This window comes from Peromyscus eremicus, chromosome 2 (assembly GCF_949786415.1).
Source record: "Peromyscus eremicus chromosome 2, PerEre_H2_v1, whole genome shotgun sequence".
Lineage (NCBI taxonomy): Eukaryota > Metazoa > Chordata > Mammalia > Rodentia > Cricetidae > Peromyscus > Peromyscus eremicus.
Genome location: NC_081417.1, coordinates 143,515,897 through 143,541,659, shown reverse-complemented (window position 1 = coordinate 143,541,659; position 25,763 = coordinate 143,515,897). Strand labels below are relative to the sequence as shown.

The window sequence follows — 25,763 nt, the reverse complement described above, 5'->3', positions numbered from 1 at the left end:
TTACTGTGATAAACACTGACTAAAAGCAACTGGGAGCAAAGGTTTATTTCATCTTACACTCTCAGGTAATAAATAATCCTTCACTGAGGGAAGTCAGCAGGAACTAAAACAGAAACCATGAGGGGTGTTGCTCCAGGCAATATAGATGGGGGCCATTTTCTCAATCAAGGTTCCTCTTCCTAGAGGACCCTAGTTTCTGTTAACAAAAAAACTAATCATTCCAAGTGCTGGGATTCCAGGTCTGAGCCACCTCGGCTGGGGACTACCTCCTACATCCCTATTTCCCCCGTCCTAAACCAACCAAACCAGCCTGCTAGAATTATTTTAACGAGTCATACCATTGCTGTCTGCCTTGTCTTTATGCAGAATCTAGTGAAGCCTGTGGTCATGTCTTCCCTTGGATGCTCTCTGACCCCTTACCAACACTGGTACTTCACCCTGTGATGTCAGGTATACTGTGCCCTTTCCAACAGCACTGACATGTCCATGTGGTCACACAGTCACCTTGACAGATTTATACTGGGAGCACGAGCCAGTAAGAAAATGACTTTCCAGACAGGTGGTGGTGATCTCTGTGAGTTCGAGGCCAGCCTGGTCTACAGAGTGAGTTCCCAGATAGCCAGAGCTATACAGAGAAACCTTGTCTGGAAAAACCAAGAAAAAAAAAAGTGACTTTCTCTAACAATAACCCACGACAGAAATTCTGGCTTTAGAGTGCTTCGGTTTCTTCCTTTCCTCTAACATTCAGGCTTTGCATACAGTGTCACAGAAACCGAACAGAAAGAGAAGGGAGGAAGCAGTCGAAGACATGAGCCGTTAGCTGGTTAGTCTCCCACTTCGTTAATTAGGTAGGAGTAATGAACGATTCTCATTTCAACAGTCTGTTGACATTTACATAAGTCTTTCTGAACTCAAGAGTAGACTTTTGTCTCACTACATAAACACTCAATGATGTCCCTTTCCTTGGTACATTTAGTGTCTATAGGTCAGCTGTTTGTTTCAACAGTGCACATCCTATATACTGTTCAAGATGATTTTAACCCTATTAGACCTATGGTTATTAATAACTCACCAAGGACAGGGATCACATTGAAAAGTTTCAGAGGTTACTCATGTCTCCCTAACTTTTACAGTTACCTAACAGAGAAGGCTAAAAGAATGGCAAAGTAATCACGAGAATGCAACTCTCAGCACACAGGGAAAAGGGCAATACTCACCTGGTAATGTGGAGTGTGCTGAACAGATTCCCTAGCAGTAAGTTAGCCAAGTTTGAGTTTAAAAACATGCAACATGCCAGGCAACGCAGTGCACATTTGTGATCCCAATCAGGGAGGTTGAGGTAAGAGGACCACACGTTTGAGGCCACCCGAGACTGCATATAGCAAGACTCCATCTCAAAAATCAAACAAAAGAACATACAACACTGCTTTCTTAGAGGGAAATTACTAAGGATCCTATTCTTTATTCTCATTTCTAATTTGGAGTCTGTAAGTATAACTGAATTATACTCGAAAAGTCTCTTCAGATTAGCTTTTCTACAATCACCTTGAACTTGAAGGAAATACTCACCGGTTGCTCTGGTAGGTCTTGCTCTTCTTCCATGAGGACCACTATCTCTTTACACACTTATGTGACTGGATTGCAGGTCTCTGCAGTCTTCACACACTGTTTGTAACAAGAGAGGAATTCAAAGCTTTATATACTCATAAAGTATTATCATCGAGGTCATCAGAGAATAACTTTTTAATATTTTGCTACTCAAGCTTTCTACGTTAGTTCCAATCTCAAAATCTCAAACTTGCACGTGGCTTTTAAAAAACTGACATGCTGTTCCAAGTCACGAGAGCTGTACGCAATGCCTTCTGGAAAGCTCTGCAAAAGCCAACACGTGGAGCCGCTTCTACTGGTTACTATAGTGCCTAATGCATTGAACACTTTACAATGACAGCCATGTGCAGATAATAAAACAATTTTTTTAAGGATTAGGGTTACGTTTAAAATGATAGAGACTGGCCTAGCAGGTCAGTAAGTTATGATAACATCTAACCTGCTTTAATGTGGAACATTTACATAACTGTTAACACAGACACACAGAATCGCTTTAAATAGGACAAACTGGAAAATCAATTAAATACATCACAATCAACTACTTGTCTATATGTAATCAATTTAAATGAAAATGTAATTCTTCTGGATCTTGATAAGACAAATAAACAAGTAAAGTGAAACCTTAAATACGAGAATTAAGGAAAAAATAATTATGTAAAGCTAGGATCCAATTTAATCTGAAATAATGAGCTTCCACTAAATATACTAGGTAATTATTTAAATAAATCTTTACTGTTCAAACCCTGTTCCTCTGGTACTAATTTTTAGTTCTTAAGCCTTTCTTTGACCTGCTAACAGGAGATACATTATAAGAATGAAATACTCCCTTCCTGTCTAACTGAGGCTGGCTCTTTTCCGATGGATGCTCCTGAAGTCTCACCTGCGTGACTTTGACCAACCACCGAACCCACCTTACTACCTACAGTTAAAGTGCAGACTCCCGCTGCCGAGATAATGAAATGAACAAGGGAAACGGAACCACAGCCTTCGTTTCTGCTGGTGCCCACCAAACTTGTACAATGTAATACTTTTTAGAGTCACACATAAGAACATAAGAAGGACAGAAAACAAGTTCAAGCAATACAAACAGATGAAAAACCATATTATCAATTAGGTGATAATAGCTTTGCTCCTTCCTCTGCTCTTAAATGTCAAAGGAAAACAAAGTTTAAAGGTCAGAAGTACATGTGCTCAATGCACATGTGACTCTTACGGAACCTCAAAACTGCTCCAACTGTATGACGCAGACAACTTGCACCGCAGAACTACAGGATGCACAAATGAAAGCTCATGGCTACAACCCTCCCAGGCTCGTTTTGCTCCACACAGAAGAGCATAATCCACGTGACCAGGAAACTGATTTGTAACTGTAAAAAATAAACCCCTTTTTGTTTTACCAATTTGTAACTACCTTAAATTATAGTCTCTTTATGTGATTACTGTACTATGTAAACATACATTTGTAAATATGATTTCAACCCATAAGAGCAAACAAAATAGGATGAAATTATTAGAGAAACAGAATGCCTTCATTATTCACTTGTGGAAACTGTGAGTCTTTCCTACACAGAAAGTTATTAACACTCCATGTTTTCTCAATCAAGGGATATGGATGTAAAAACTGCACTGTGACTGTGCTCTCAGCAAAGAGGGAGAGGAATCTCTTCCCTGGGGCAAGGTTAAAATCCACACTGGGATAGAGGGAGGTGAAGACAATTTTTAAAAATGGTGTTTGCCGGGCGGTGGTGGCGCACGCCTTTAATCCCAGCACTCGGGGGGCAGAGCCAGGCAGATCTCTGTGAGTTCGAGGCCAACCTGGGCTACCAAGTGAGTTCCAGGAAAGGCGCAAAGCTACACAGAGAAACCCTGTCTCGAAAAACCAAAAAAAAAAAAAAAAAAAAAAAAAAAAAAAAAAAATATGGTGGTCAATAACATGTTCTTTAATTTTGCTTTTAAACCCAAAACTCATTTATTTTTAAAAATCTGAACATTAAAAGAGAATACAATTTTTTTAAAGACCAAAAGGCAGTAATGAGTTCTAAAAGTAAGAAATTAAATGTTCAAACTATCCAAACCCATATTAAAATCCTGAGCTACTCAGTGTGAACTCTGTAGTAAGTTACAAAGCGACTTCTTTATGAAAAACATTTAGAAAATAATTATATTTGTTTCTTCTTTGAAAATAAACATTCTTGGCTGGAGAGATGGCTCAGCAGGTAAGAGTACTGGTTGCTCTTCCAGAGGACCCGGGTTCAATTCCCAGCACCCACGTGGCAGCTCACCACTGTAACTCCAGTTCCAGGGGATGTGACACCCTCACACCAATGCACATAAAATAAAGTTAAATAAATTATTAAAAAAATAAAAAATAAAAAATAAATAAACATTCTTGTTAACATCTTTAAAACTACCAATATCCTTCCTCTCAGCTTTTCAACTGAAGGGAATAAAAAGACATAGTTTCCATATTTCAGAGAAAGGAACTTTGAAAACTCAGGCTTGATATTTTTAAGTAACTGGTCAGTTATCACCAGTCATTTCCATCATTTTAAAACAAAAACTGGGTGTGGTGGCACACACCTATTAGAATTTCAGCACTCAAGAGGTCAAGGCAGGGGGATTATTGCAACTCTGAGGCCAGCCTCGTTACACAGGTAAATACAGTCTCAAAAAAAAAAAAAAAAAAAAGAAAAAGAAAAAAGAAAAAAGAAAAGAAAGAAACAAAACAATACCAGCAAAGCCAAGTCAAATCCAAGTAGCCTACAAAACCCAACGATTTGTTAGAAGACCTCCTCAGATCCTGGCAACTGTGGTAGGTGAGACACTTTCAAATACACATCCTAGCACATCTGTGAAAAAAAATGTATTAATAACAATACAGATTTCCATTACACTATGCACCTAAGTACTATTGCTGTCAATATAGTATTCTTCCTTCCCAAAATTTGTAGGTTGAAATATAAGAATATGTTAAATCAAAGGATGCAAGCATTCCTCACATTTTCAGTATTTATCAATGTGCTAAAACTTGAATTATTTTCTTTTTGTGTGTGTGATTCTAGAGAGCAAACCCAGAGTCTCATATATCTAAGTATACTATAGTCTACTTTTGTTTTGCTTCTTCTTTTCGAGACAGGGTTTCTCTGTGTAACCCAGGCTGTCCTGGAACTTGCTCTGTAGACCAGGCTGGCCTCAAACTCACAGAGATCCGCCTGCCTCTGCCTCTGTCTCTCAAGTGCTGGGATTAAAGACATGTGCCGCCAACACCCGGCTGATAAAACTTTTAATATTTATGCCACCACAACTTTTTTCTAATTGACATAGGCTATATAACAGAAAGTCCACTCACTAGCGATCTAGGAAGCTGAATAACAAAAACACTATTCTTGGTTCCAGTTTGGGTAATATAAGCAATGCAGAGTTGTTGAAAAAAAAAAATCTTAGAATTCTCATTTCCATGGAATAGTTCCAGTTTGTACGCATTTTCACCATTAGTGAAACCTAACATTTTTCTGTTGCAATTGAAGACTTAAAAACACCAAATAATAATAGTTATGACACAGGTATGTGTGCCACCATTTTCTGGCCTCTATGTTTATCTAGTGGCTGCTCTGTTCTCTGACCCCAGATAGGTTTATTAGGGTGCACAATATTTTAGGGAAAACAAATATCACCACAAAAAAGAGGTCAAAAATTTGAAAGAAAGCAGAGAGGGGTATATGGGAAGGTTTAGGAAAGGGAAAAATGTTACAATTAAATTACAACCTCAAAAAAATTTAAGGAAAATATAAAATTCAGAAGAAAAATAGTATTTCCTAAGAAATTTCTCTAAGTGTCAATGAAAAAGTTAAAAACTGGTTTGATTCAAAGAGGTTGTCCTGTTCTTTTGTGAGGTTTTCTTTTGTGGAGAGGTCCTCACAATGTTGTCTATGCTGGCCTAGAAATCATGCACTCAAGTGACATCCCCGCCCCCGAGGTAGCTTTAACTTTCTCTGAGTCACCACTTCCATGCCAACATAAGTTTTTTCACTTGTTTATTTTTGGGGATAAGGGGCATGTGCAGGCCACATGTGGAGCTCAGAGGACAACCTGTAGGGGACTGTTCTCTCCTTCCACCACGTAGGTTCTGGGAATTCAACTCAGATCATCAGGCTGAGCCATCTGACCCCAAAACACCCAATTTTTAAAATACTATTGCAGACTTACATGTTCAGAAACAGAGCCAAATCTTTTCATAATATCACAACTTAACTTTTATTTTCATGGCTAAGAAGTTAGAAAATAAATAATTAGTAGTGAATACTTTACTTCAAAATTCTAGATTCCTACCTCATAATATTTCTTTTGTAGCTGGATCTACACATTATTTGGTTTGTAATCATAATGACTATAAGCATAACTTACGTCTATTTCAATGTGCTATTACAGCTCTTAGTATTACAGCTCTTAGGCAGATAGAGAAACTAAGTATATATTTATGTTATGGAATAATCTTTTTGTTCACTGTGAAGATGTGTCATTCTGATTGGTTTAATAAAAGGCTGAGCCGGGCGGTGGTGGCACACGCCTTTAGTCCCAGCACTCGGGAGGCAGAGCCAGGTGAGTTCGAGGCCAGCCTGGTCTCCAAAGCGAGTTCCAGGAAAGGCGCAAAACTACACAGAGAAACCCTGTCTCGAAAAACCAAAAAAAAAAAAAACACAAAAACTGGGCATAGAGGATACTGGGAAGAAGAAGGCAGAGACGCCAGGAAACTCAGTAAAAGCAGGATAGACATTTCGGACATGTGGTAATGAAGCCACGAGGTAAAAAAAAAAGTAAATTAACATAAATGGGTTAATTTAAGTTATCAAAGCTAGTTAGAAACAAGCCTAAACTAAGGCCGAGCTTTCATAGTTAATATAAGTCTCCATGTCATTTTTTGTGAGCTGGTTGCCCAAAGAAAAGTCTGACTACATATTTATATATATTGTGCTGATGTAAAAGTGTTTATCACTCTTAATTAAAACTTCAAGAGAAGTATATACATAATGCAAAATATCTGATTATCAGTACAACAAAGAAACTTACATGCAGTTAAGTATGCACAGAAATATTCAAGGATTAACACAGTCCCTTTTCTTAACTACATTTTTATTCATTTATATTTTTTATTATTTATATTTTATTTATTTATATATTTTTTGTGCATGTGTGTATGTGTGTGGAGGTACCCATAGGACAACTGTGAAGGTCATAGGACAACTTCTGGTAATCTTGTTCTCGACTTCCACCAACTGGATCCTGGAAATCAAACTGGGATCCTCAGGTTTGGCAGCTGGTGTCTTTACTGGCTGAACCATCTTACCAGTCCCTGGACATCTTTAATACAGTGTTGGGGCTGGAGAGATGGCTCAGCAGTTAAGAGCAGTGGAGGCCTTTCCACAGGACCCATGTGGCAGCTCACAACTGTCTGTTAACTCTAGCTTCAGGGAATTCAACACCTTCAAACATGCATACATACAGGCAAAACACCAATGCACATAAAATAAAAATAATGAATCATTAAAAAAATAGTGTTGTAGAAAAAAACAGAATGTCCATACACTTTATACTGCTTACAATGTATCTGAATTTATCTGCTACTCTTTCCACATACTTAGATGTATTTTTAGGACACACCAAAGAAAATGCTACAGAAACTTCCTCAAGGAAAATGTAATGCCCTTAAGGCTGGAAAGATGGCTTCGTGGTACAGATACCTGCCACCAAGACGGAGTTTCTGAATTTGATCCCCAGAACCCACATGGTAAAAAAGAGAACTCCCACAGTTATCCAATGACTCCATACACATAAGCACATGCACACACAGTAACAGATGTAAAATTTCCTTCTAAAAATAAAAACAACATAGAAGCTGGGTGTGGAGGTGCAGACCTCTAATCCTAACACCTGGGAGATGGGAGGAAACTATGAGTTTCTTGCGTTATGTAGCAAAGCTTTCCCTCAACAAATAAAATAAAAATAACACACCAATAATAGTCATAAACAATAACCTGAATTTGTGATCACCAAAACTTTAACGTTTTGTTTTATTTTTGTTTGAAACTCATTAAACTACTCAGGCTGGGCTCTCAAGCAATCCTCCTGCCTAAGTGTCCCAAAGAGCTGAAACTACAACACTACACCCAGGAAACTCCAGGCCCACAACACTATACCCTGCTAAACTATTTATTAATGAGTGAAATAATTTAAGACTTTAATGGTAGTTAGTAAATAATTACTATGGCAATCTTTTTAAAATATTTAAAAAATTGTTTAATATAATAGTTTTTTTAATTTTTATTTATCTTCTTTTTTTTAAAATTTATTTATTTATTATGTATACAGTGTTCTGCCTGCAGGCCAGAAGAGGGCACCAGATCTCATTACAGATGGTTGTGAGCCACCATGTGGTTGCTGGGAATTGAGGACCTCTGGAAGAACAGCCAGTGCTCTTAACCTCTGAGCCATCTCTCCAGCCCCTATCTTCATTTTTTAATGTGCATTGGTGTTTTGCCTGCATGTATGTCTGTCTGAGTGTTGAGCCTCCTAGAACTGACGTTATAGACAGCAGTGAACTGCCATGTGGGTGCTGGGAATTGAACCCAGGTTCTCTGGAAGAGCAGTCAGTGCTCTTAACTGCTGAGCCATCTCTCCAGCCCCTTTTAAAAAAACTTTATTTATGTACATGTGAGTGTCTTGTGTGCCTAGGGAGACCAAGAGAAGACATTTGATCTGTTGGAACTGGAGCTCCAGGCAGTTGTGAGTCACCCACATGGGTGCTGGGAACTGAACTCAGGTCCTCTAGGAAGCGGCAAGCACTCCTAACTGCTGAGTCATCCTTCCCCAGCTATCCTGGTATTTTAAATATACTTTATATATACACCTTAAAGCATGAAAACAAAAACCGGTGCCCTCTTCTAGTGACTTTCAGGATGACTGTCACTGGGAATGGTGGCTCACACCATAATCCCAGCACTTGGGAGCCAAGCCCCAAGCTACACAGCAAGCTTGAGGCTGGCCATGTCTCAAAAAAAGAAAATTAAAAAGATGGTTGTTTCAAATATGATTCAACAATTACTAATCTGTCCTAAGGGGGATGCAAACTCATAAACAAGTGCCTGACCTCCGAAGTCTAAAGCAGGTCAAAGTCAATTCTAACTCATAAACTAGGAAGTCTTAAAGAGCTACAGCACAGACGACGTGAAGAGAGCAGAAGCTGTTTCTACGGTGTCCTGTTAATTGTGCCTCTTACCAGTGCCTGTCAGTGATGATGAAAAGTGGGCATCTGGGTTTTATACATTAGCTTTCAAATAAATAAGTGAAGGCATGTTCCAATACTTATATATTTCTTACTGGAAATTAGACAAAATGCATTAATAAATATTTGTGAGGAACACATGAACAGAAGCAATAAAAACTGAAAGTCTTAGCACCAAGTAGAGAAGCCAGGAGGGAGGACTGCCGGAGCACATGACGCCTGCACCAGTGCTCCCCTTCACTGCTCAGCCTCACCTCCCAGCTCTCCTAAGACACAGGGCCATCTTGGGGTCACATGATTTAAACAACTTGTCAAAGATTATAAAGAGACTAGAGGACAGTGATAATGGTTGTACACTGTGAATTCCCCCAATGTCACCAAAGTTTACTTGAAAATGGTTAAAATACTTGATGTGTCGATTTTCTCACAAAAACACAAACAGACAAACAAAACACCAAATTAGAAAGGCAAACTTCAGCTCAAACCTACAAAGTGTTTAAATATTAACTCCACAGCTGGGTGTAGTGGTATGCAGCTTTAATCCTGCACTGGTGGGACAGTGGCAGGAGCAGCTCTGAGTCTAGACTGGTTTACATCGTGAGCCAGAGCTACAGAGACAAACTGGTATGTAAAACAGGCAGAAAAGTTGAGTATCAACGTGCAGAGAACATTCACATCATATACTATCATTAATTACAAATCTATGAAGAACTAGGCCTTCAAAATACTGAGAGGAAAAAGAGTACCACAGTCTCCCATCTATGGAAATGAGGCAAATTTATGGGTAAAGAAAAGAGGACAGATTAACAGATCCTGTTATGTGAAATAAACTGTCAAGCAATAAAACCAATGTAAGAAAAAGGCAATCCGCACAGTTAGGATGGTAAAGTTCAACACTTGGTTGGAGATTTAGCTCAGTGGTAGAGTGAAGCAAGGCAAGGCCCTGGGTTCAGTCCTCAGCTGGGGGGGGGGGGGAATAAGGGGGGGGTGTAAAAAAAAAAGTTCAACACCTACAATACAAACCAAACCCTATCTACATCTGCTGCTCATTGACGATTATGGGGCAAATGAAGACTCGGTACCTAAGCCTGTCAAAGGATACAAACAGGCAGTTTAAGAAACTGAAGATCCTGCCGGGCGGTGGTGGCGCACGCCTTTAATCCCAGCACTCAGGAGGCAGAGCCAGGCGGATCTCTGTGAGTTCGAGGCCAGCCTGGGCTACCAAGTGAGTTCCAGGAAAGGCGCAAAGCTACACAGAGAAACCCTGTCTCGAAAAACCAAAAAAAAAAAAAAAAAGAAAGAAACTGAAGATCCAGGCGAGGCAGTGATGGCTCATGCCTTTGATCCCAGCACTTGGAAGGCAGAGGCAGGAGGCTCTCTGTGAGTTCCAGGATAGCCAGAGAAAAACCCTGTCTCCAAAAAAAAAAAGGCAAGAGGATAGAAAGAAAGACTAAAGATCACATTCACTACTAATTGATGAAATACAAATTAGGTTCTACTTCACACACACCAAAGTACCAAAAATAAGTCTAAATAAAGCCTAAAGTTGGGGCTGGAGAGATGGCTCAGCAGTTAAGAGTACTAGCTGCTCTTCCAGAGGATCTGAGTTCAATTCCCAGCAACCACATGGCAGCGCACAACTGTCTGTAACTTCAGTTCTAGGGAATCCGACACCCTCACACAGACATACATGCAGGCAAAATACCAATGCGTATAAAATAAAAACAAATAAATTATTAGCTGGGTGCTGGCGGTGCATGCCTTTAATCTCAGCACTAGGGAGGCAGAAGTAGAGAGATCTCTCTACAGAGGGAGTTCCAGGATGGCCAGGACTGTTACACAGGAAAACCCTGTCTCGGGGAAAAAAATAAAAATAAACTAAACTAAAGTTATCTGGGCTAAGAAGAGAAATCACATTCAGATTCGGCTACAAAGCCCTATGTATCTTCAAACTGTTCTCAGGATAGAGCATAAAAGAAGGCATAAGACAGGCCAAGATCACAACAGGGAGGAATGCTAACTACATTTATGAAATAAAACTAAAAGCCAGAAATATGACCCTAACTTTGAAAGTCTCAGTTATTAGTGAAAGAGTTGCCTGCTTCATCAACGGTTAGTAGTTAAAAGCTCTCCAAAACCCTCCCTCTGAGCCCTGCCAGTGGTTGTAAATCTGATAGCTAACAATTCTGGCTGGGCATGGGGCATGGACTTGTAAACCTAGCACTTGAGTAGTGACAGGAGGATCAGAGCTCAAAGTCATCTTTAACTCCCAGCTATACAGTTTAAGACCTGTCTGGGCTATGGGAGTTCCTGCCTCAAAAAACAAAAACAGTAACAAAAAGTTTTGTTTAAATTATCCATTTTTTCTTGGTCCTATGAGGTCTGTGACCAACACCAGTTTTAATATTCTTAGTGTCAGGTAGCACACAGCAAGTAATCAATACTCAATGCACAGAGGAAAAGGTATGTGAAGAGGAGGGACAGACTGGAGTGATAAAGGAAAGCAAGCAATTCCCACTAGAAACCTGCAACGGTGAGGAATTCCCCCACGGCCTCTGGAGGAGGCTGCTAACACTTGGTTCCTGACTGACCACCAGCCCTGTGAGCAAACATATATTTCTACTGATTTAAAACTCCAGGGCAGTTGGTGGCTCATGCCTTTAATCTCAGCATTTAGGAGGCAGAGGCAGGCAGATCTCTTGAGTTCAAGGCCACCCTGGTCTACATAGTGAGTTCCAGGACAGCTAAGGATACACAGAGAAACTCTGGGGGGGAGGGGGGGGGAAATAGGGAGAAAAGACTCCAAATTTGGTAATTTGTCACAGCAGACACAGAAAACAAATAGTTAAAAATTTTGGTTTTTGGTTGTTTTCTTATTTTCTTATTTAACTCCCTGGGCTTCCTGGCTTTCTCCTGGCTACTGAATGGAATACACAAGCTTAAAAAAAAAAGTGTGTGTGGGTGGGTGTGGGTGTGTAAATAACAAAGTAGCTATACATCCAACCGATCAGATACTTCTAAACAAACAAAGCAGGAAGCTGGGTGTGGTGGCACACATCTGTAATCCCAGGACCTGGGAGGCAGAAGAATGAGGAATTCAGGGTCACCTTCAGCGACATAGCGAGTTGGAGGGCAGTTGCAATATACTCTATAGTGGTAAAATGTCATGGGCTTGTCCTTCTGTCCCAGACTCCACTGTGTTTTTTTCAAGTATTCTCCAAAACACCTTCTCCTAGGGCAGAATGGACTCTGTACCAGGGAGGAGGGAGACAGCCAGCAGCTAAGGGTACTAGAGTTACCTTGAGAACAGCTAGGAGGTAACAAACAGATACTACTATTGCTATCCCATGCACAAAAAATGTCTACAGTGGGAACAAGAAGCCAGTTCAGCCACGGGAAGCTCACCCACGAAGAGAAAGCTCTCAGCAGGCGATCCAGCTGACTGCCGCACCTTCCCCAGATGGTTTCTGCTGGGTACTTTAAACCCGGACCTGATGTTACCTTTGTCTGGTACAGCCAGAGATCTCTAGTAGATGTTGTATCCAATCTGATGGTGTTTTGCTATCTGCTCTTTACTATTTGTTCTTTTACTTTTGCTTGCTATGTATGTAAATAAACTCGCTCACTTGAACCTGAAACATGGTTATTATGAACCATTCTCTGAACATACAGGAACAGCAGCCTAGGCTATATAAGATCTTATTTAGGAAACAAAAATGATTTAAAAAGAAAAAAAGGGGGGGAGGGGAAAAAGGGTACCATAAAACACTCAAAAATGTTCCAAATAACTGGTAAATCTGGCATATAACTCCAAAGTTAGCATCCTGCTTTTATGCTGAGTCCAATTCTAAATTTAAATTGAAGAAATACTCAGTAAATAGTAACACTGACAGTTTCAGGTACTCTGTTGTCTTGATAAGTCTTACAGATCTTTCCAGTGCCTTAAGAATGAATTCAAGGGGGCCAGGGCATGCCTTTAGTCCCAGCACTCAGGAGGCAGAGGCAGGCGGATTTCTGAGTTCGAGGCCAGCCTGGTCTACAGAGTGAGTTCCAGGACAGCTGGGGCTACACAGTGAAACCCTGTCTCTGAAAACCAAAGAAAAAAGGATGAACTCAAGTACCAGTATTTGTAAAATAGCCCTTTAAATTGGCCATCTAGACAGGCATGGTTGTGCACACCTTTAATCCCAGCACTGGGGAGACAGGTAGGTAGATCTCTATGAGTTTGAGGCCAACCTGGTCTACATAGAGAATTCTAGACCAGCCAAGTTCTCAAAAACAATCAAACAAGAGCCTGGCCATCTGCAAAACAAACTTGACCTGGGAAAAAAAATATTTACTGTATTTACTGCTAGATTTATACCTGGAAGATGTAAAAGTTCCTTATTGATCTTTACCATTTACCAACTTTAGGCAAACTTGACTAAAAACTGAAGACCATGTTTTTTATGTTAATTGAAATTCATATTTTTCTTTTTGAGCTTTGAGAGATTTGACTCTCTTGTAGGCATTTTGTGGCATTTCCAGAAAAGTATGCTTTTCTATAAAAGCACTTACTAAACATGTAACTGTTTAAAAAATTTTCTTTAGCTGGGCAGTGTTAAAAAAAAAAAAATCCGAAATCAGGAGGCAGAGACAGGCGATCTCTGTGAGTACAAGGCCAGCCTGGTCTACAACTCGAGTTCCAGGACAGGCTCCAAAGCTACAGAGAAATGCTGTCTCGAAAAAAAGAAAAAAAAATTAAGAGACTCAAATAGCTAAGAGTGGCCTTGAACTCCTGATCCTCTTGCCTCAGCCTCCCAAGTGCAGGGATTACATCTGGCTTAGTTGTTTAATTTTCTTTTTTTTTTTCTTTTCCTTCTTTCTTTCTCTTTCTTTCTTTCTTCTTTCTTTCTTTCTTTCTTTCTTTCTTTTTTCCAGAGCTGAGGACCGAACCCAGGGCCTCGCGCTTGCTAGGCAAGCACTCTACCACTGAGCTAAATCCCCAACTCCCTTTTTTTGTTTTTTCGAGACAGGATTTCTTTCTCTGTGTAGTTTTGGTGCCTGTCCTGGAGCTCGCTCTGTAAACCAGGCTGGCCTTGAACCCACAGAGATCCACCTGGCTCTGCCTCCCAAGTGCTGGAATTAAAAGGCTTGTGCCGCCACCGCCTGGCCTAATTGTTTAATTTTTTAACACTGGAACTAGGGGCTATAAACTTCAAAGGCCACTTCTAGTTAAGCCCCACCCCTAAAGTTTTCCAGCCTCCCAAAACAGTGCCACCAGCTAGAGAACAAGTCACGGCTGCCTCTTTCACAATATTAATTTCCAAAGATGACTGATAAATCTAGGTTCTAAGTCTAACCAGTTTTCCTCGGAGTAGAGGAAGTAGATGAGGTATACAGGTTCTAGTTATTTACCTCTACTGACTACAAGATGAACACCACATGCCCCTAATCTCAGCACCAAGGCAGCAAAGGCAGGAGGATTACAAATTCCAGTTAGATGAGGACTCCACAGAAGGACCCTACCATCAAGAAAAGGAGGAAAGAAAATGCGAAGAAAGTGGGAGGGAAGAGAGGGCAGTCAGGCAATGTTTGAAGGCAAGTTTGCTTTCTGGATATGAATTTCTTTTCTAAACATCACAAAAATCATGTGGGATTTAGCTGGTCTCCTCTTCCAGGACTAGTGCTAGCAAGTTAATGACTGGTAATACTGGTACGGCTTCTGGGAAAGCGACAAGGGTCAAGCAAGAGAATGGCATGATTTCATCTTTACTCACAAACTGCTATACAGTAACTAGACTGCAGGGAAAGAGATGCCTGCCTGCCATGGGCAGAGCCTTTCATGTCTTTTAAGAATGTTGGTGTAGGGAGGAGGGGACTGGACCTGCCTTGGCTGAGTCTGCCAGGCTGGGCTGACTCCCCAGGAGAGAACTTGCCTTGGAGGAGGTGGGAGTGGGGGTGGATTGGGGGGAAGGGCTGGGAGTGGGAGGAGGGAGGACGAGGGAATAATCCATAGCTGATATGTGAAATTAAGTTAATTATAAAATAATATAAAAAATGTTCTTTTAAGAATGCTACACAGAGAAACCTTGTTTCAAAACAAAACAAAGCAATACAAAACAAAAGCTGTCTCTAGGGGCTGAAGAGATGGCTCAGTGGTTAAAAGCACTGGCTGCTCGTCCAGAGGACCTGGGTTCAATTCCCAGCACCCACATAGCAGCACACAATTGTCTATAACTCCAGTTCCAGGGGACCTGATAACCTCACACACACATACAGGCAAAACATCAAAAATAAATCATTAAAAAAAAAAAAACCACAAACACATGCACACATATACACACATACAAGCATACTACACATATACATGAGGAGAAAACACAAGTTTAGTAACAACTAAACCCAACAACTCCATTCCTTCTAACATGCCTTAAGACCTCTCTTGAGTTTTCAGCTTGTCAATCAGTTTTAGAATTTCTCTGATTTTCAAGACTCCAAGAACCCCAACTCCTTTATCCTTTAAACTGCAACCTTAACAGTTCTCAGAAAATTACATTTTTTCAGTAGGAGTTGCAATTGGACACGTAATATTACGCTCTGGCATGAATATTCTAAAAATGCATTGCTTCTAGTTATATAAGAAAAATACACTTCATTTCACACATTTTCTAACATTCTATGTGTCTATTTATCTGATCTACATGTCAGCCAGGGCTCCGGTATTTGAACAGCATTAACCATCTACTATATCATCAAAACTAAGTTTTTCAAAAGTATGTATTCTAACTGCTGAAAGAACTGAGAAACCTACATCCGTTTATTAATTTTATTCTCCAAATGCATTACTACGTCAACGATCTACAAACAAAACCCATCACTCTGACTGCTGTACTGTCACTTCAGCTTACAAAGTGAGAGCACTGAAGGGAGTCTTAACTTTTTGTACCTCTCAACAAAGCTGACCTCTATACGAGGCAGGGCTGGCAAGCATAAGATATCGGGGCGTACACTTTGGGACCAGCTACAGAAGTCCAATTTAGCAGCTCTGACACTAACCATGAAACCTTAGATTAAGGCCTGCTAGATCTCAGTTACTTCATGTGTATGACATGAGTAACAGTTCCTTTGAAAGACTACAGAAGCAATTTAGAGCTCATACTGCTCTTTCAGGACCTGAGTTCAATTTCCAGCTCCCATGAGACGGCTCACAGCTGCTTGTAAACCAATTCCAAGGGATCCGACGCCCTCTTCTGGTCTCCTCAGGCAATGGCACCCACATGCACATACCCATACACATACACATTCATTACAAAATTGAAGTTAAAAATAAAATCTTTCAACTAAGACTACTAAAGCCTTAGAAGTAAGGTCCGACAAGTAAGAAATTACTATGAAAGATTAGATAAGCTGGGTCTGCAGATCTGCTTATCTTTGTCACATGGCTTTGATTCTAAAACTCCACACAAGACCTTTCTACACAAATCTTCAAGAAAGGATGTTTTCAAACTTCTGGACAATTTAACATCATTACATGCCAATCACAATGTTTTTATTCAGCATATATACAAAACTCACCACAGTCACAAATATTCCCAGGAGATCCAAATATGAGCTCACTGTACTAATAGCTAACATTTATGGAATGCTTTTTATGGATCATGCAGTGTTCCAAGTACCTTTATACACTATTTTCATTTTTCCATTATGCCTGTAACACAAGAGCCATTTTCAATCAGCATCACCATTCTACAGAGAAAACTAAAGACACAGCAGGTAACCTGCTCAAGGTCATATACCTAAGTCACCAACTGGAATTCAAGTTCAGGCAGGTTTATCTTCAAAGTCAGAGCTCTCAATACATTGTCTGTGTCTCCAGACAATACTAAAGATTGTAAAAGCTGAGTGATGTAAAAATGTATGTTATACATGCCGGTCACGAGGGGCCGGAACTGAAAAGGCAGATGTGAGAGGACGCTGAGAAGAAGGCGGCAAGTTTCCTTCTGCATCCCTTCCAGCTCTCATTCTGCCAGTTCTCACTACTCGCGTGTGCGGATCCCAGGAAGTGCACTGACTGAAGTGCAACAGTGTGAGTACCTGACTCACAGCAAATGCTCAAGGTAAGTGGTAATAACTGGCTAGGGGTGGCACCTCAAGCCTGGATTCACAGCACGAAACCTTCACCAAGCTGAAGCAGAGACTGCTGTGAATTTGAGGCCACCTATGTGTAGCACAACGACATTCAAAAAAACCTAAACAAATAAGAGATAAAAACTGATGAAAAGCACAAAGTTGACTGTCTGCTGACGGGACAGAAATGGCTGCAATCTACCCTTCCTTTCCACTCTAAGATTTCAAAACATGAAGAGGGACAATGGATGGGATCCATACCACTGCAAACCCTAACGTGACCACATACATCTGAGCAAACAGCTTCGTTTCCTCAGTCCTCTGCTCTTGGCTCTGAGGTCTGGAGTGGGATAAAGAAAAGGGAGAATGCAGCAGCTTCGTCACATTCTGACTAAATGCCAGGAACAAAAATGGCGTCTGTGAAAAGCACCCACCAGGCCTAAACTCTGACTGTCACGTGAACTAAGGATCCTTATGCAAGTGGACCAAGCACTTCCACAGCCTCATGACACAGGGTTCCTGCAGCTGGGGGGCCTAGTTTGTATTTTGTTTTTGAAGTATTTTTATTAGCATATTTTAATTATACACAAGGCTGGAGAGATGCTTAGCAGTTAAGACAGTATACTGTTCTTGCAGGACTCGAGTTCTGTTCCCAGCACCCATATCAAGCAGCTAACTGCCTGTAACTCCAGTTCCAGGGGATCTGACAGCCTTTGTCCTCTGAGGGCACTTGCACACATGTAGTACACAAAAACCTCATGCAGATAGAGAGAGAGATAGAGAGAGAGAGAGAGAGAGAGAGAGAATAAATATAAGTTATACACAGGAATGGCTTTAACTATGACACTTTTATGCAGGTATATAAAGCATTTTGATCATGCTCACCCTCTCATTGTTTCTGGTTTTTGAGACAGGGTTTCATGTAGCCCAGACTGGCCTTGAACATCATTTGTAGTTGAGAATGACTATTTTAACTCTTGTTTTTCCTGCCACTATCTCCCAGAGCTGTGACTGTGTGCACTGATGGTTTACTGAAGCTAAAATAATGGTCCAGTAGGGTTCCCTCTCAATTGTTTTACATAATTATTTGGCTAAAATCTTTAAATAATCAAGGTAACTTACAGAGGACAAAACCTAGTAAACCCAGGGGCTGTAGAGAAGACTCAACAGTTAAGAGTGTGCATTGGACCGGGCGGTGGTGGAGCACGCCTTTAATCCCAGCACTCGGGAGGCAAAGCCAGGCGGATCTCTGTAAGTTCGAGGCCAGCCTGGTCTACAGAGTGAGTTCCAGGAAAGGCGCAAAGCTACACAGAGAAACCCTGTCTCGAAAAACCAAACAAACAAAAAAAAAAAAATAGAGTGTGCATTGGTTCAGTTCCCAGCACCCAAATCCAACAGCTCACAACCACCTGTAAGTCCAGCTCCAGCAGGAATCTAATGCCTCTAGCCTCTGTAGGCACCTGCAATATTTTGCATATACCCACACGAAGACACACGCAACTCACATAATTAAAAATAAATCTTCAGCTGGGCAGTGGTGGTGGTGGTGGTGGTGGTGGTGGTGCACACCTTTAATCCCAGTGCTCGGGAGGCAGAGGCAGGAGGACATCTTTGAGTTCGAAGGCAGCCTGGTCTACAGCTAGATCCACAACAGCCAGAGCTACAAAAAGAAACCCTGTCTTTAAAACAATAAATAAGGCCGGGCGGTGGTGGCGCACGCCTTTAATCCCAGCACTCGGGAGGCAGAGCCAGGCGGATCTCTGTGAGTTCGAGGCCAGCCTGGGCTACCAAGTGAGTTCCAGGAAAGGCGCAAAGCTACACAGAGAAACCCTGTCTCGAAAAACCAAAAATAAATAAATAAATAAATAACTATCCCCCCCCAAATCCAGTAAATAAATAAATAACTATCCCCCCCAAATCCAGTAAATCCAAAAACTTAATCCCTCCAAAACCTAATGTACAAAAGCTAGAAGTAGCTAGAATTTTTTAATATAGCTATACTACATTATAAATTATCACAGAAACTTCAACCAGCTGCCTATTTAAATGAAATATAATAAAACAGAAAATACTGCAATTCATTACCAGTACACTGTCTCTTAACTGGCTTCCACTTTGAATACTGGCATGTACAGATATGTGCATAAATACTGAGAACAATGTCACAAGCATCTATAGTGACCCAGAACCAAAACCTTGACAGCCACTCTGTCAGCAACAAAAACTGACCAGTCAAAAAGGGAAGAAAGGGCCTGCAAAATGGCTCAGCAGGTGAAGGCACCTGCCACCAAAGCCCAGTGACCTGAATTCCCACCAGAAACTCATACAGTAGGAGACAATAGATCCTACCAAGTTGTTCTGTGATTGCCATATTTTTTTTTTTTTTTTTGAGACAGGGTTTCTCTGTGTAGTTTTGGTGCCTGTCCTGGATCTCGCTCTGTAGACTAGGCTGGCCTTGAACTCACAGATATCTGCCTGGCTCTGCCTCCCGAGTGCTGGGATTAAAGGTGTGCGCCACTGCTGCCCAGCTATATACTAAAGTTTTGATGGTTCAATAAATTACAGTTTCATTAATATCTACTTTTTTTTTTCCTTGTGAAGACCTCATTATGTAGCATTGGCTAGCCTGTAACTCGCAGAGATCCACTTATCTCTGCCTCCTAAATTAAAGCATGTGCCACTGCATCTGGCACAAATTAATCCCAGCACTCAGGAGGTAGAGGCAGGCAGACCTCTCTGTGAGTTTGAGGCCTGCCTGGTGTGAGTTCAGTTCCTGTAACCACCCATAACTGCAGCTCCAAGAATCCCACACCTCTAAAGGCTCCAGCATTCATGTGCACATACCCACACTCAAGACATCCAAGCGGACACATACTCAAAAACCACACTTTATTAAAAGCAGTGATAATGACCAGGTGGGGCATGGTATTGCACGCTTTAATCCCAGCACCTGAGAGGCACAGACAGGCGGTGGATCTTTGTGAGTTTGAGGACAGCACAGTGAGCTCTACGTCATATAAAGCAACACAGGGTCACTTTGACTCAAAGGAAAAAAAGTGACCATTTCCGTTTCAAAGAAATTGCTTTTTAAACCTTAAACTATTAGCCGGGCGGTGGTGGCGCACGCCTTTAATCCCAGCACTCGGGAGGCAGAGCCAGGCGGATCTCTGTGAGTTCGAGGCCAGCCTGGGCTACCAAGTGAGATCCAGGAAAGGCGCAAAGCTACACAGAGAAACCCTGTCTCGAAAACCCAAAAAAAAAAAAAAAAAAAAAAAAAAAAAAAAAAACCACCTTAAACTATTATAGTTCCTTTATGATGGAGAAGACTAAAAATAGTAGTCCTTTAACAAAAAAAAAAAAGGTTGGAAAGTTGAAACTACAAAGACCAAATGCAAATCTGCTTAACTAGCCTTGTTACTTTGGGCAAGTGATATACTTCTGTGCCCTGTTTCTTCACATGGAAAATTAGAATATACTTCATAATGCTGTAAGAGTGGAGTTAATAATGTATGAACCCGGGCGGTGGTGGTGCACGCCTTTAATCCCAGCACTGGGAGGCAGAGGCAGGTGGATCTCTGTGAGTTCAAGGCCAGCCTGGTCTACAGAGAGATCCAGGACAGGCACCAAAACTACACAGAGAAACCCTGGCTAGGAAAAAAAACACACACACAAAAAAAAAATCAAACAAACGAACAAAAATAATGTATGAACCATTTAGGATGGACTACTGCCTGACTAAGTGCCAGGCAGTTTTGTTTGTGTAAGACAAGGTCTTGCTGTGGAGCCCAGGCTCAGCTGGAACTCACAATCACCACCCCAGCTGTGGCCGGAGTCCTGTGACCGCAGGCACCAGGCACCATGCCTACCTGAATTCACCTTTTCTTTCTTCCTCCTCCTCCTCTTTTACTTTTTATTTTGTTTTGTTTGCTATTTTACTACAGATTTTTGTAGTTCAGTTGTAAAAGAAATCACCAAATGAAAACTACTTACAAAGAATGAAATCTTTCTATTAAGCTGTGTTAGAAACTCAAGCAATAAACTCCAAATGGTTTATAAGCAGTAGGAAATCACACATCTAGTTTTAAAAATCATATGCCATTTTCACAGGTAAATGACACGTTCTTAGGTCTAAAAATTAACTCTTCATTTTCTGGGAGTTTAGTTTCTATTTTTAGTTTGGGTTGATTTTTTTGAGATAGAATCTCACTCAAACTCACCAAAATTCCTACTTCCTCCCAAGTGCCAGGCTTACAAGTGTGCACAATGTCCCTCTTAAATTAGTTTAATTCTAATTATATTAAGTATTGAACTCAGAAATTTATAAACAAGATGAGATTCAGAGTTTAATATAATTGCTGGTCCTATACAAGATCACCTGATTCATGTAAGCAATCTAAATATGTAATATTATAATGGACACAGCAGGCACCCAATTTATATTTATTGAAAGACCTGTACTACAAAGATTACTGCTCACTATTTTACTGGAAGAAAAAAAATCTAGCTGGTACAAATATTACCAAACTAATAAGTTAAAGTGCATCTGCCACAATCTGTAGTAGGATCTTTAAGATATTAAACACTATCTGTACTGGACTGATCTGTTAACTTATTTAAAATAAACCATTAGGATACACATGGTGGCACAGGCCTATAATCCCAGCATTTGAGAGACGGAGGTAAGAGGTCAAGAGGTCAAGATCATCCTCATCTATATAGGGAGTTGGAGGCCAGTCTGGGATATGTGAGCTCCATCTCAAAAAAATAAAAGGCAGACTTTTTTTTTTTTATGTTTTTAAGTCTTTTTTTTTTTTCCAGAGCTGAGGACAGAACCCAGGGCCTTGCGCTTGCTAGACAAGCACTCTACCACTGAGCTAAATCCACAACCCAAAAAAATCAGACTTAAACTATGATTTCTTGTGATTTAAAATGATTTTGTATAGTCAAAAAAAAATTAAAGACAAATATTATGAGGCCCATGCTTTAAATGTCTGGTTTTATTTTTTGGGGGGGGGGGGGTGACGGGTTGCTTTTTCAAGACAGGGTTTCTCCGTGTAGCCCTGGCTGTCCTAGAACTAGCTCTGTAGAACAGGATGGCCTAGAACTCAGAGATCTGCCTGCCTCTGTACCCCCAAGTGCTGGGATTAAAGGTACGTGCCTTCACCACCCAGCTTAAATGTCTAATTTTTAAATGTACTGTAAATAAAATACTTCTATATTTTCTAACTAGCTACCTTTGACTTGGGTGGATGGCTCTAAGAGGGTGTGTTCCATCATGTGCCATGTTCCCTAATGTAAAGCAGTTAATGTGTCTTAGAGTTAAGACACGTACTCAGAACAGGAACGTGCACTTACATTTTAAGTTAATCAGAATATAAAGTCCAGGGCTGGAGAGATGGCTCTTGGTTAAAAGCACTGGCTGTTCTTACAGAGGTCATGAGTTCAATTCCCAGCAACCACATGGTGTCTCCCAACCATCTGTAATGAGAACTGGTGCCCTCTTCTGGCATGCAAGCAGAACATTGTATACATAATAAATCTTTTTAAAAAGATATATATATACACAGTCCAACTCTTTTTCTTAGTACTTTACTGTAAGTACAACTCAACCTTTTGTTATAAACCATTTAGGAGACTTTATGAAACAATAACCCAGACCTTACACTGTATATTTCTATTTGAACTAGTCTTCCTCCATTTATTTTTTAATAATCTATTTATTCTTACTTTATGCGCATTGGTGTTTTGCCCACATGCATGTCTATGTGAGGGTGTCAGATCTTGGAGTTACAGACAGTTGTGAGCTGCCATGTAGGACACAAATCCAAGGATAATGGGAAGGACAGGCTGGAGATAGATTTTGCTTCTCAAATATTTAAAATTGCATCATCCTTTAAATATCATAGTATACAAGAGAAAAAAAATTAAAGCATTTGTGACAAAGTACAGTAACAAGTTAACAAAAATAACAACCAAAAATAATCAAGCCCAAACCAGAAAATATGTAGATATAAAACATGCAGAAATACTTTCTAAATTGAGCTCTCAGGCTTAAAAACCTAAGGCAGAACTTGCTATAGAAAATCAACAGTGAAGCCAGGGGTGGTGGCACACGCCTTTGATCCCAGCACTCGGGAGGCAGAGGGAGAGGAGTCTCTAAGTTTGAGGCCAGCCTGGTCTACAGCTCAAGTTCCAGGACAGCCAGAGCTACACAGAGCAACTGTCTCAATTTTTTTTTAAAAAAAAAAAAGGAAAAGAAGAAAACAGACAGTGATTCCTCTTCAGAGCTTTTAAACCACACTGTCTCTAGTGACTAGAGAGTTGGCCGCTGTGGTGGTGTGAATGAAAATGGCCCCCACAGGCTCATATGTTTAAATGCTTGGTCTGTGGGAGATGTCTTGCTGGAATAGGTGTGGCCTTGTTGGAGGAGGTATGTCATTGGGGGTGGGCTTTGAGGTTTCTAAAGGCAAGGCCAAGGCTCAGTCTCAAGGTCTGCTGTTCTCTCCTGTCTGCTTCCTGCCACGATGATCATGGATTAGCCCTCTATAAAACTGTAAGCAAGCTCCCAAGGTAATGCTTGCTTTTGTAAGAGTGGCCCTTGGCCATGGTGTCTCTTCACAGCAATAGAACAGTTAACTAAAGCATCAGCTAAATAAGAAAGGCAGGTTCTTCAGTACCTCCGAAGTCTATTGGTGTCCTGTCCCAAGTTCAGGGGCATGACCACGGCTGCTCCAGTGAGAGCAGAGACTCTCATTTCACTTAGGGCTTCTATGTAGAATTTAGATCACAACACGACAGTGTTACTTTAAAAAACTAACCTCTACTTCTGCATCAACAGTTTGTTTCTCTAGTCCCTTTTTTTGTTTGTTTGTTTGTTTTTCGAGACAGGGTTTCTCTGTGTAGCTTTGCGCCTTTCCTAGAACTTGCTTGGTAGCCCAGGCTGGCCTCGAACTCACAGAGATCCGCCTGGCTCTGCCTCCTGAGTGCTGGGATTAAAGGCGTGTGCCACCACCGCCCGGCTCATATTTAACTATTAATTCTGATCACACACAAAAATGATAGTTGCAATGAAACGCCACAAACATAAAAAAAAAACCCAGATGGGGGGTGATTATCAAACCTGTACCCCTAGATCACAAAATCTAAGAACCAGGACACTAACCATTATTAAGTCTAATCCTTTCACATTATAGATGATGAAAAACCTCCAGACAATGTAAGATGTCTTTAATCTCAAAAAAAGAAAATGATGGTTTCTAAACTATGGTGGCAACATTAAAAACAAGTTAAAAGGATAAGAATATTCTAAGAAGTAATGTCTGGCTCATAAGGAAAATTATTTTGAGTTACAGTAGTGAATTCTAGCAGAAAACAGTAACGAAAACGTTTTAAAAGTAAGTTTATAAATCTCCCAACAAACCCGGTCCTCTGTCATAACAACTGTCCTCTAACTTAAAACCCATGCAGAGTGCAGAGCATCCGCATTTTTGCCTCAGCTGTGCACATCCATTCTCGTGGGACAGAGGACACAAAAACGGACAGGACGTACTCAAGACCTGTCAATTAACAAGATCACACAAGCCCGACAGCGAGCCCGCCACCTGTTCGCTGCTCTTCCGAGAGCCCGGAAAACGAACGCAGAGCGGAGGACTGGGAACGCCTTTGTTGTTCTCAAACTAGGGAAGCGGTCAAGGGTTCAGTCCAACCTCGCGCCTCAAGGCAAAACTCGCCCCAGGCAGGCGATGTCGGCCCTGAGCGTGGCTTTGAAGAAGCCCTCCTCTCGCTCCGCAAAGGCAGGCGAAACACTCTTGTCATCTACTGGTCCCTGGAGGGGGGAAGGGTCACAGGTGAGGAGAGCAGGGGGACGGAGCTGAACCCCAACGCTCCGGGTGGAAGAACAGCGGGTTCTTAACGCACGGGTCCGGAAGAGGTGCTAAGAGAAGAAGCGACAGAGGTAGGGCTGAGGCGCTGAGGGGAGACGGGGCAAGGCCAGCGTGAAGGAAAAGGCTCGAGGGGAGACCGGCAGGGACAAGGGACCGGAGACGGGACCCCCACCCAGGAGGACCGGGGCAGAACTCTTTGGCCGTCGCCCTGCAGGCTGCACCCGAGCCGCCGCGCTCACACCCTGGCAGCGGCGGGAGACTCACCCGAAGGCTGCAGATGCCCCACAGCACAACATGGGACCGCTACGGACCCACTCGGGAACCAACAGAGTGGCGGAAACCGCGGCGTTAGCGTGACCCGGATGTGCATCCCTAGGAACCGGAAGTAGGCTTACGGGGGTCGCCTCACAATCAACACCTCGTTCCGCCCGAACCCTGAGTACGCGTCCGGCCTCTTGGGGCGGGGAAAGGCCTGGGCCCCGCCCACTTCGTCGGCCGAGGTGGTAGATTGATTCCCTGGGTCCTATGCCTTCGTTGTCTCCGTCTGAGTGCTTCGCAGGATGCTGGTGCTGCTCAACTGCCGCAGCTTTGGTGAAAAGTACTTGCCCTTCCCCCACCAAAACAAAGGCTCATTACGTGGCTCAGGCTGGTCTCGAACTCGCGATCCTCTTCCTTAACCCGAGGATTGGTATAACAGGCTTGTGCCTCCACGCCCAGCCATAGCTTTTTTTTTTGGTTTGGTTTGGTTTGGTTTTTTGTTTTGTTTTGTTTTTGTTTTTGTTTTTCGAGACAGGGTTTCTCTGTGAATTTTTTGGTGCCTGTCCTGGATCTCGCTCTGTAGACCAGGCGGGCCTTGAACTCACGGAGATCTGCCTGCCTCTGCC

The 25,763-nt window shown here is 41.6% G+C and overlaps 1 protein-coding gene across 3 annotated transcripts in view; it reads right to left on the bottom strand.

The window, feature by feature from the left end:
* The window catches only part of Eya3 (EYA transcriptional coactivator and phosphatase 3), an 88,259-nt gene extending 62,984 nt beyond the window's left edge, over positions 1-25,275 (bottom strand). For all 3 annotated transcript variants that reach the window (XR_009377680.1, XM_059255101.1, XM_059255102.1), the window contains exons 1-2: positions 25,144-25,275; positions 1,570-1,665 (exon numbers count right to left, since the gene is read on the bottom strand). Coding sequence is in view for 2 of the 3 variants with exons in the window: in XM_059255101.1 (XP_059111084.1) it covers positions 1,570-1,602 (33 nt within the window). In the remaining variant the exon portion in view is untranslated. The remainder of the gene's footprint in view (positions 1-1,569; positions 1,666-25,143) is intronic.
* Positions 25,276-25,763: the final 488 nt, after the last annotated feature.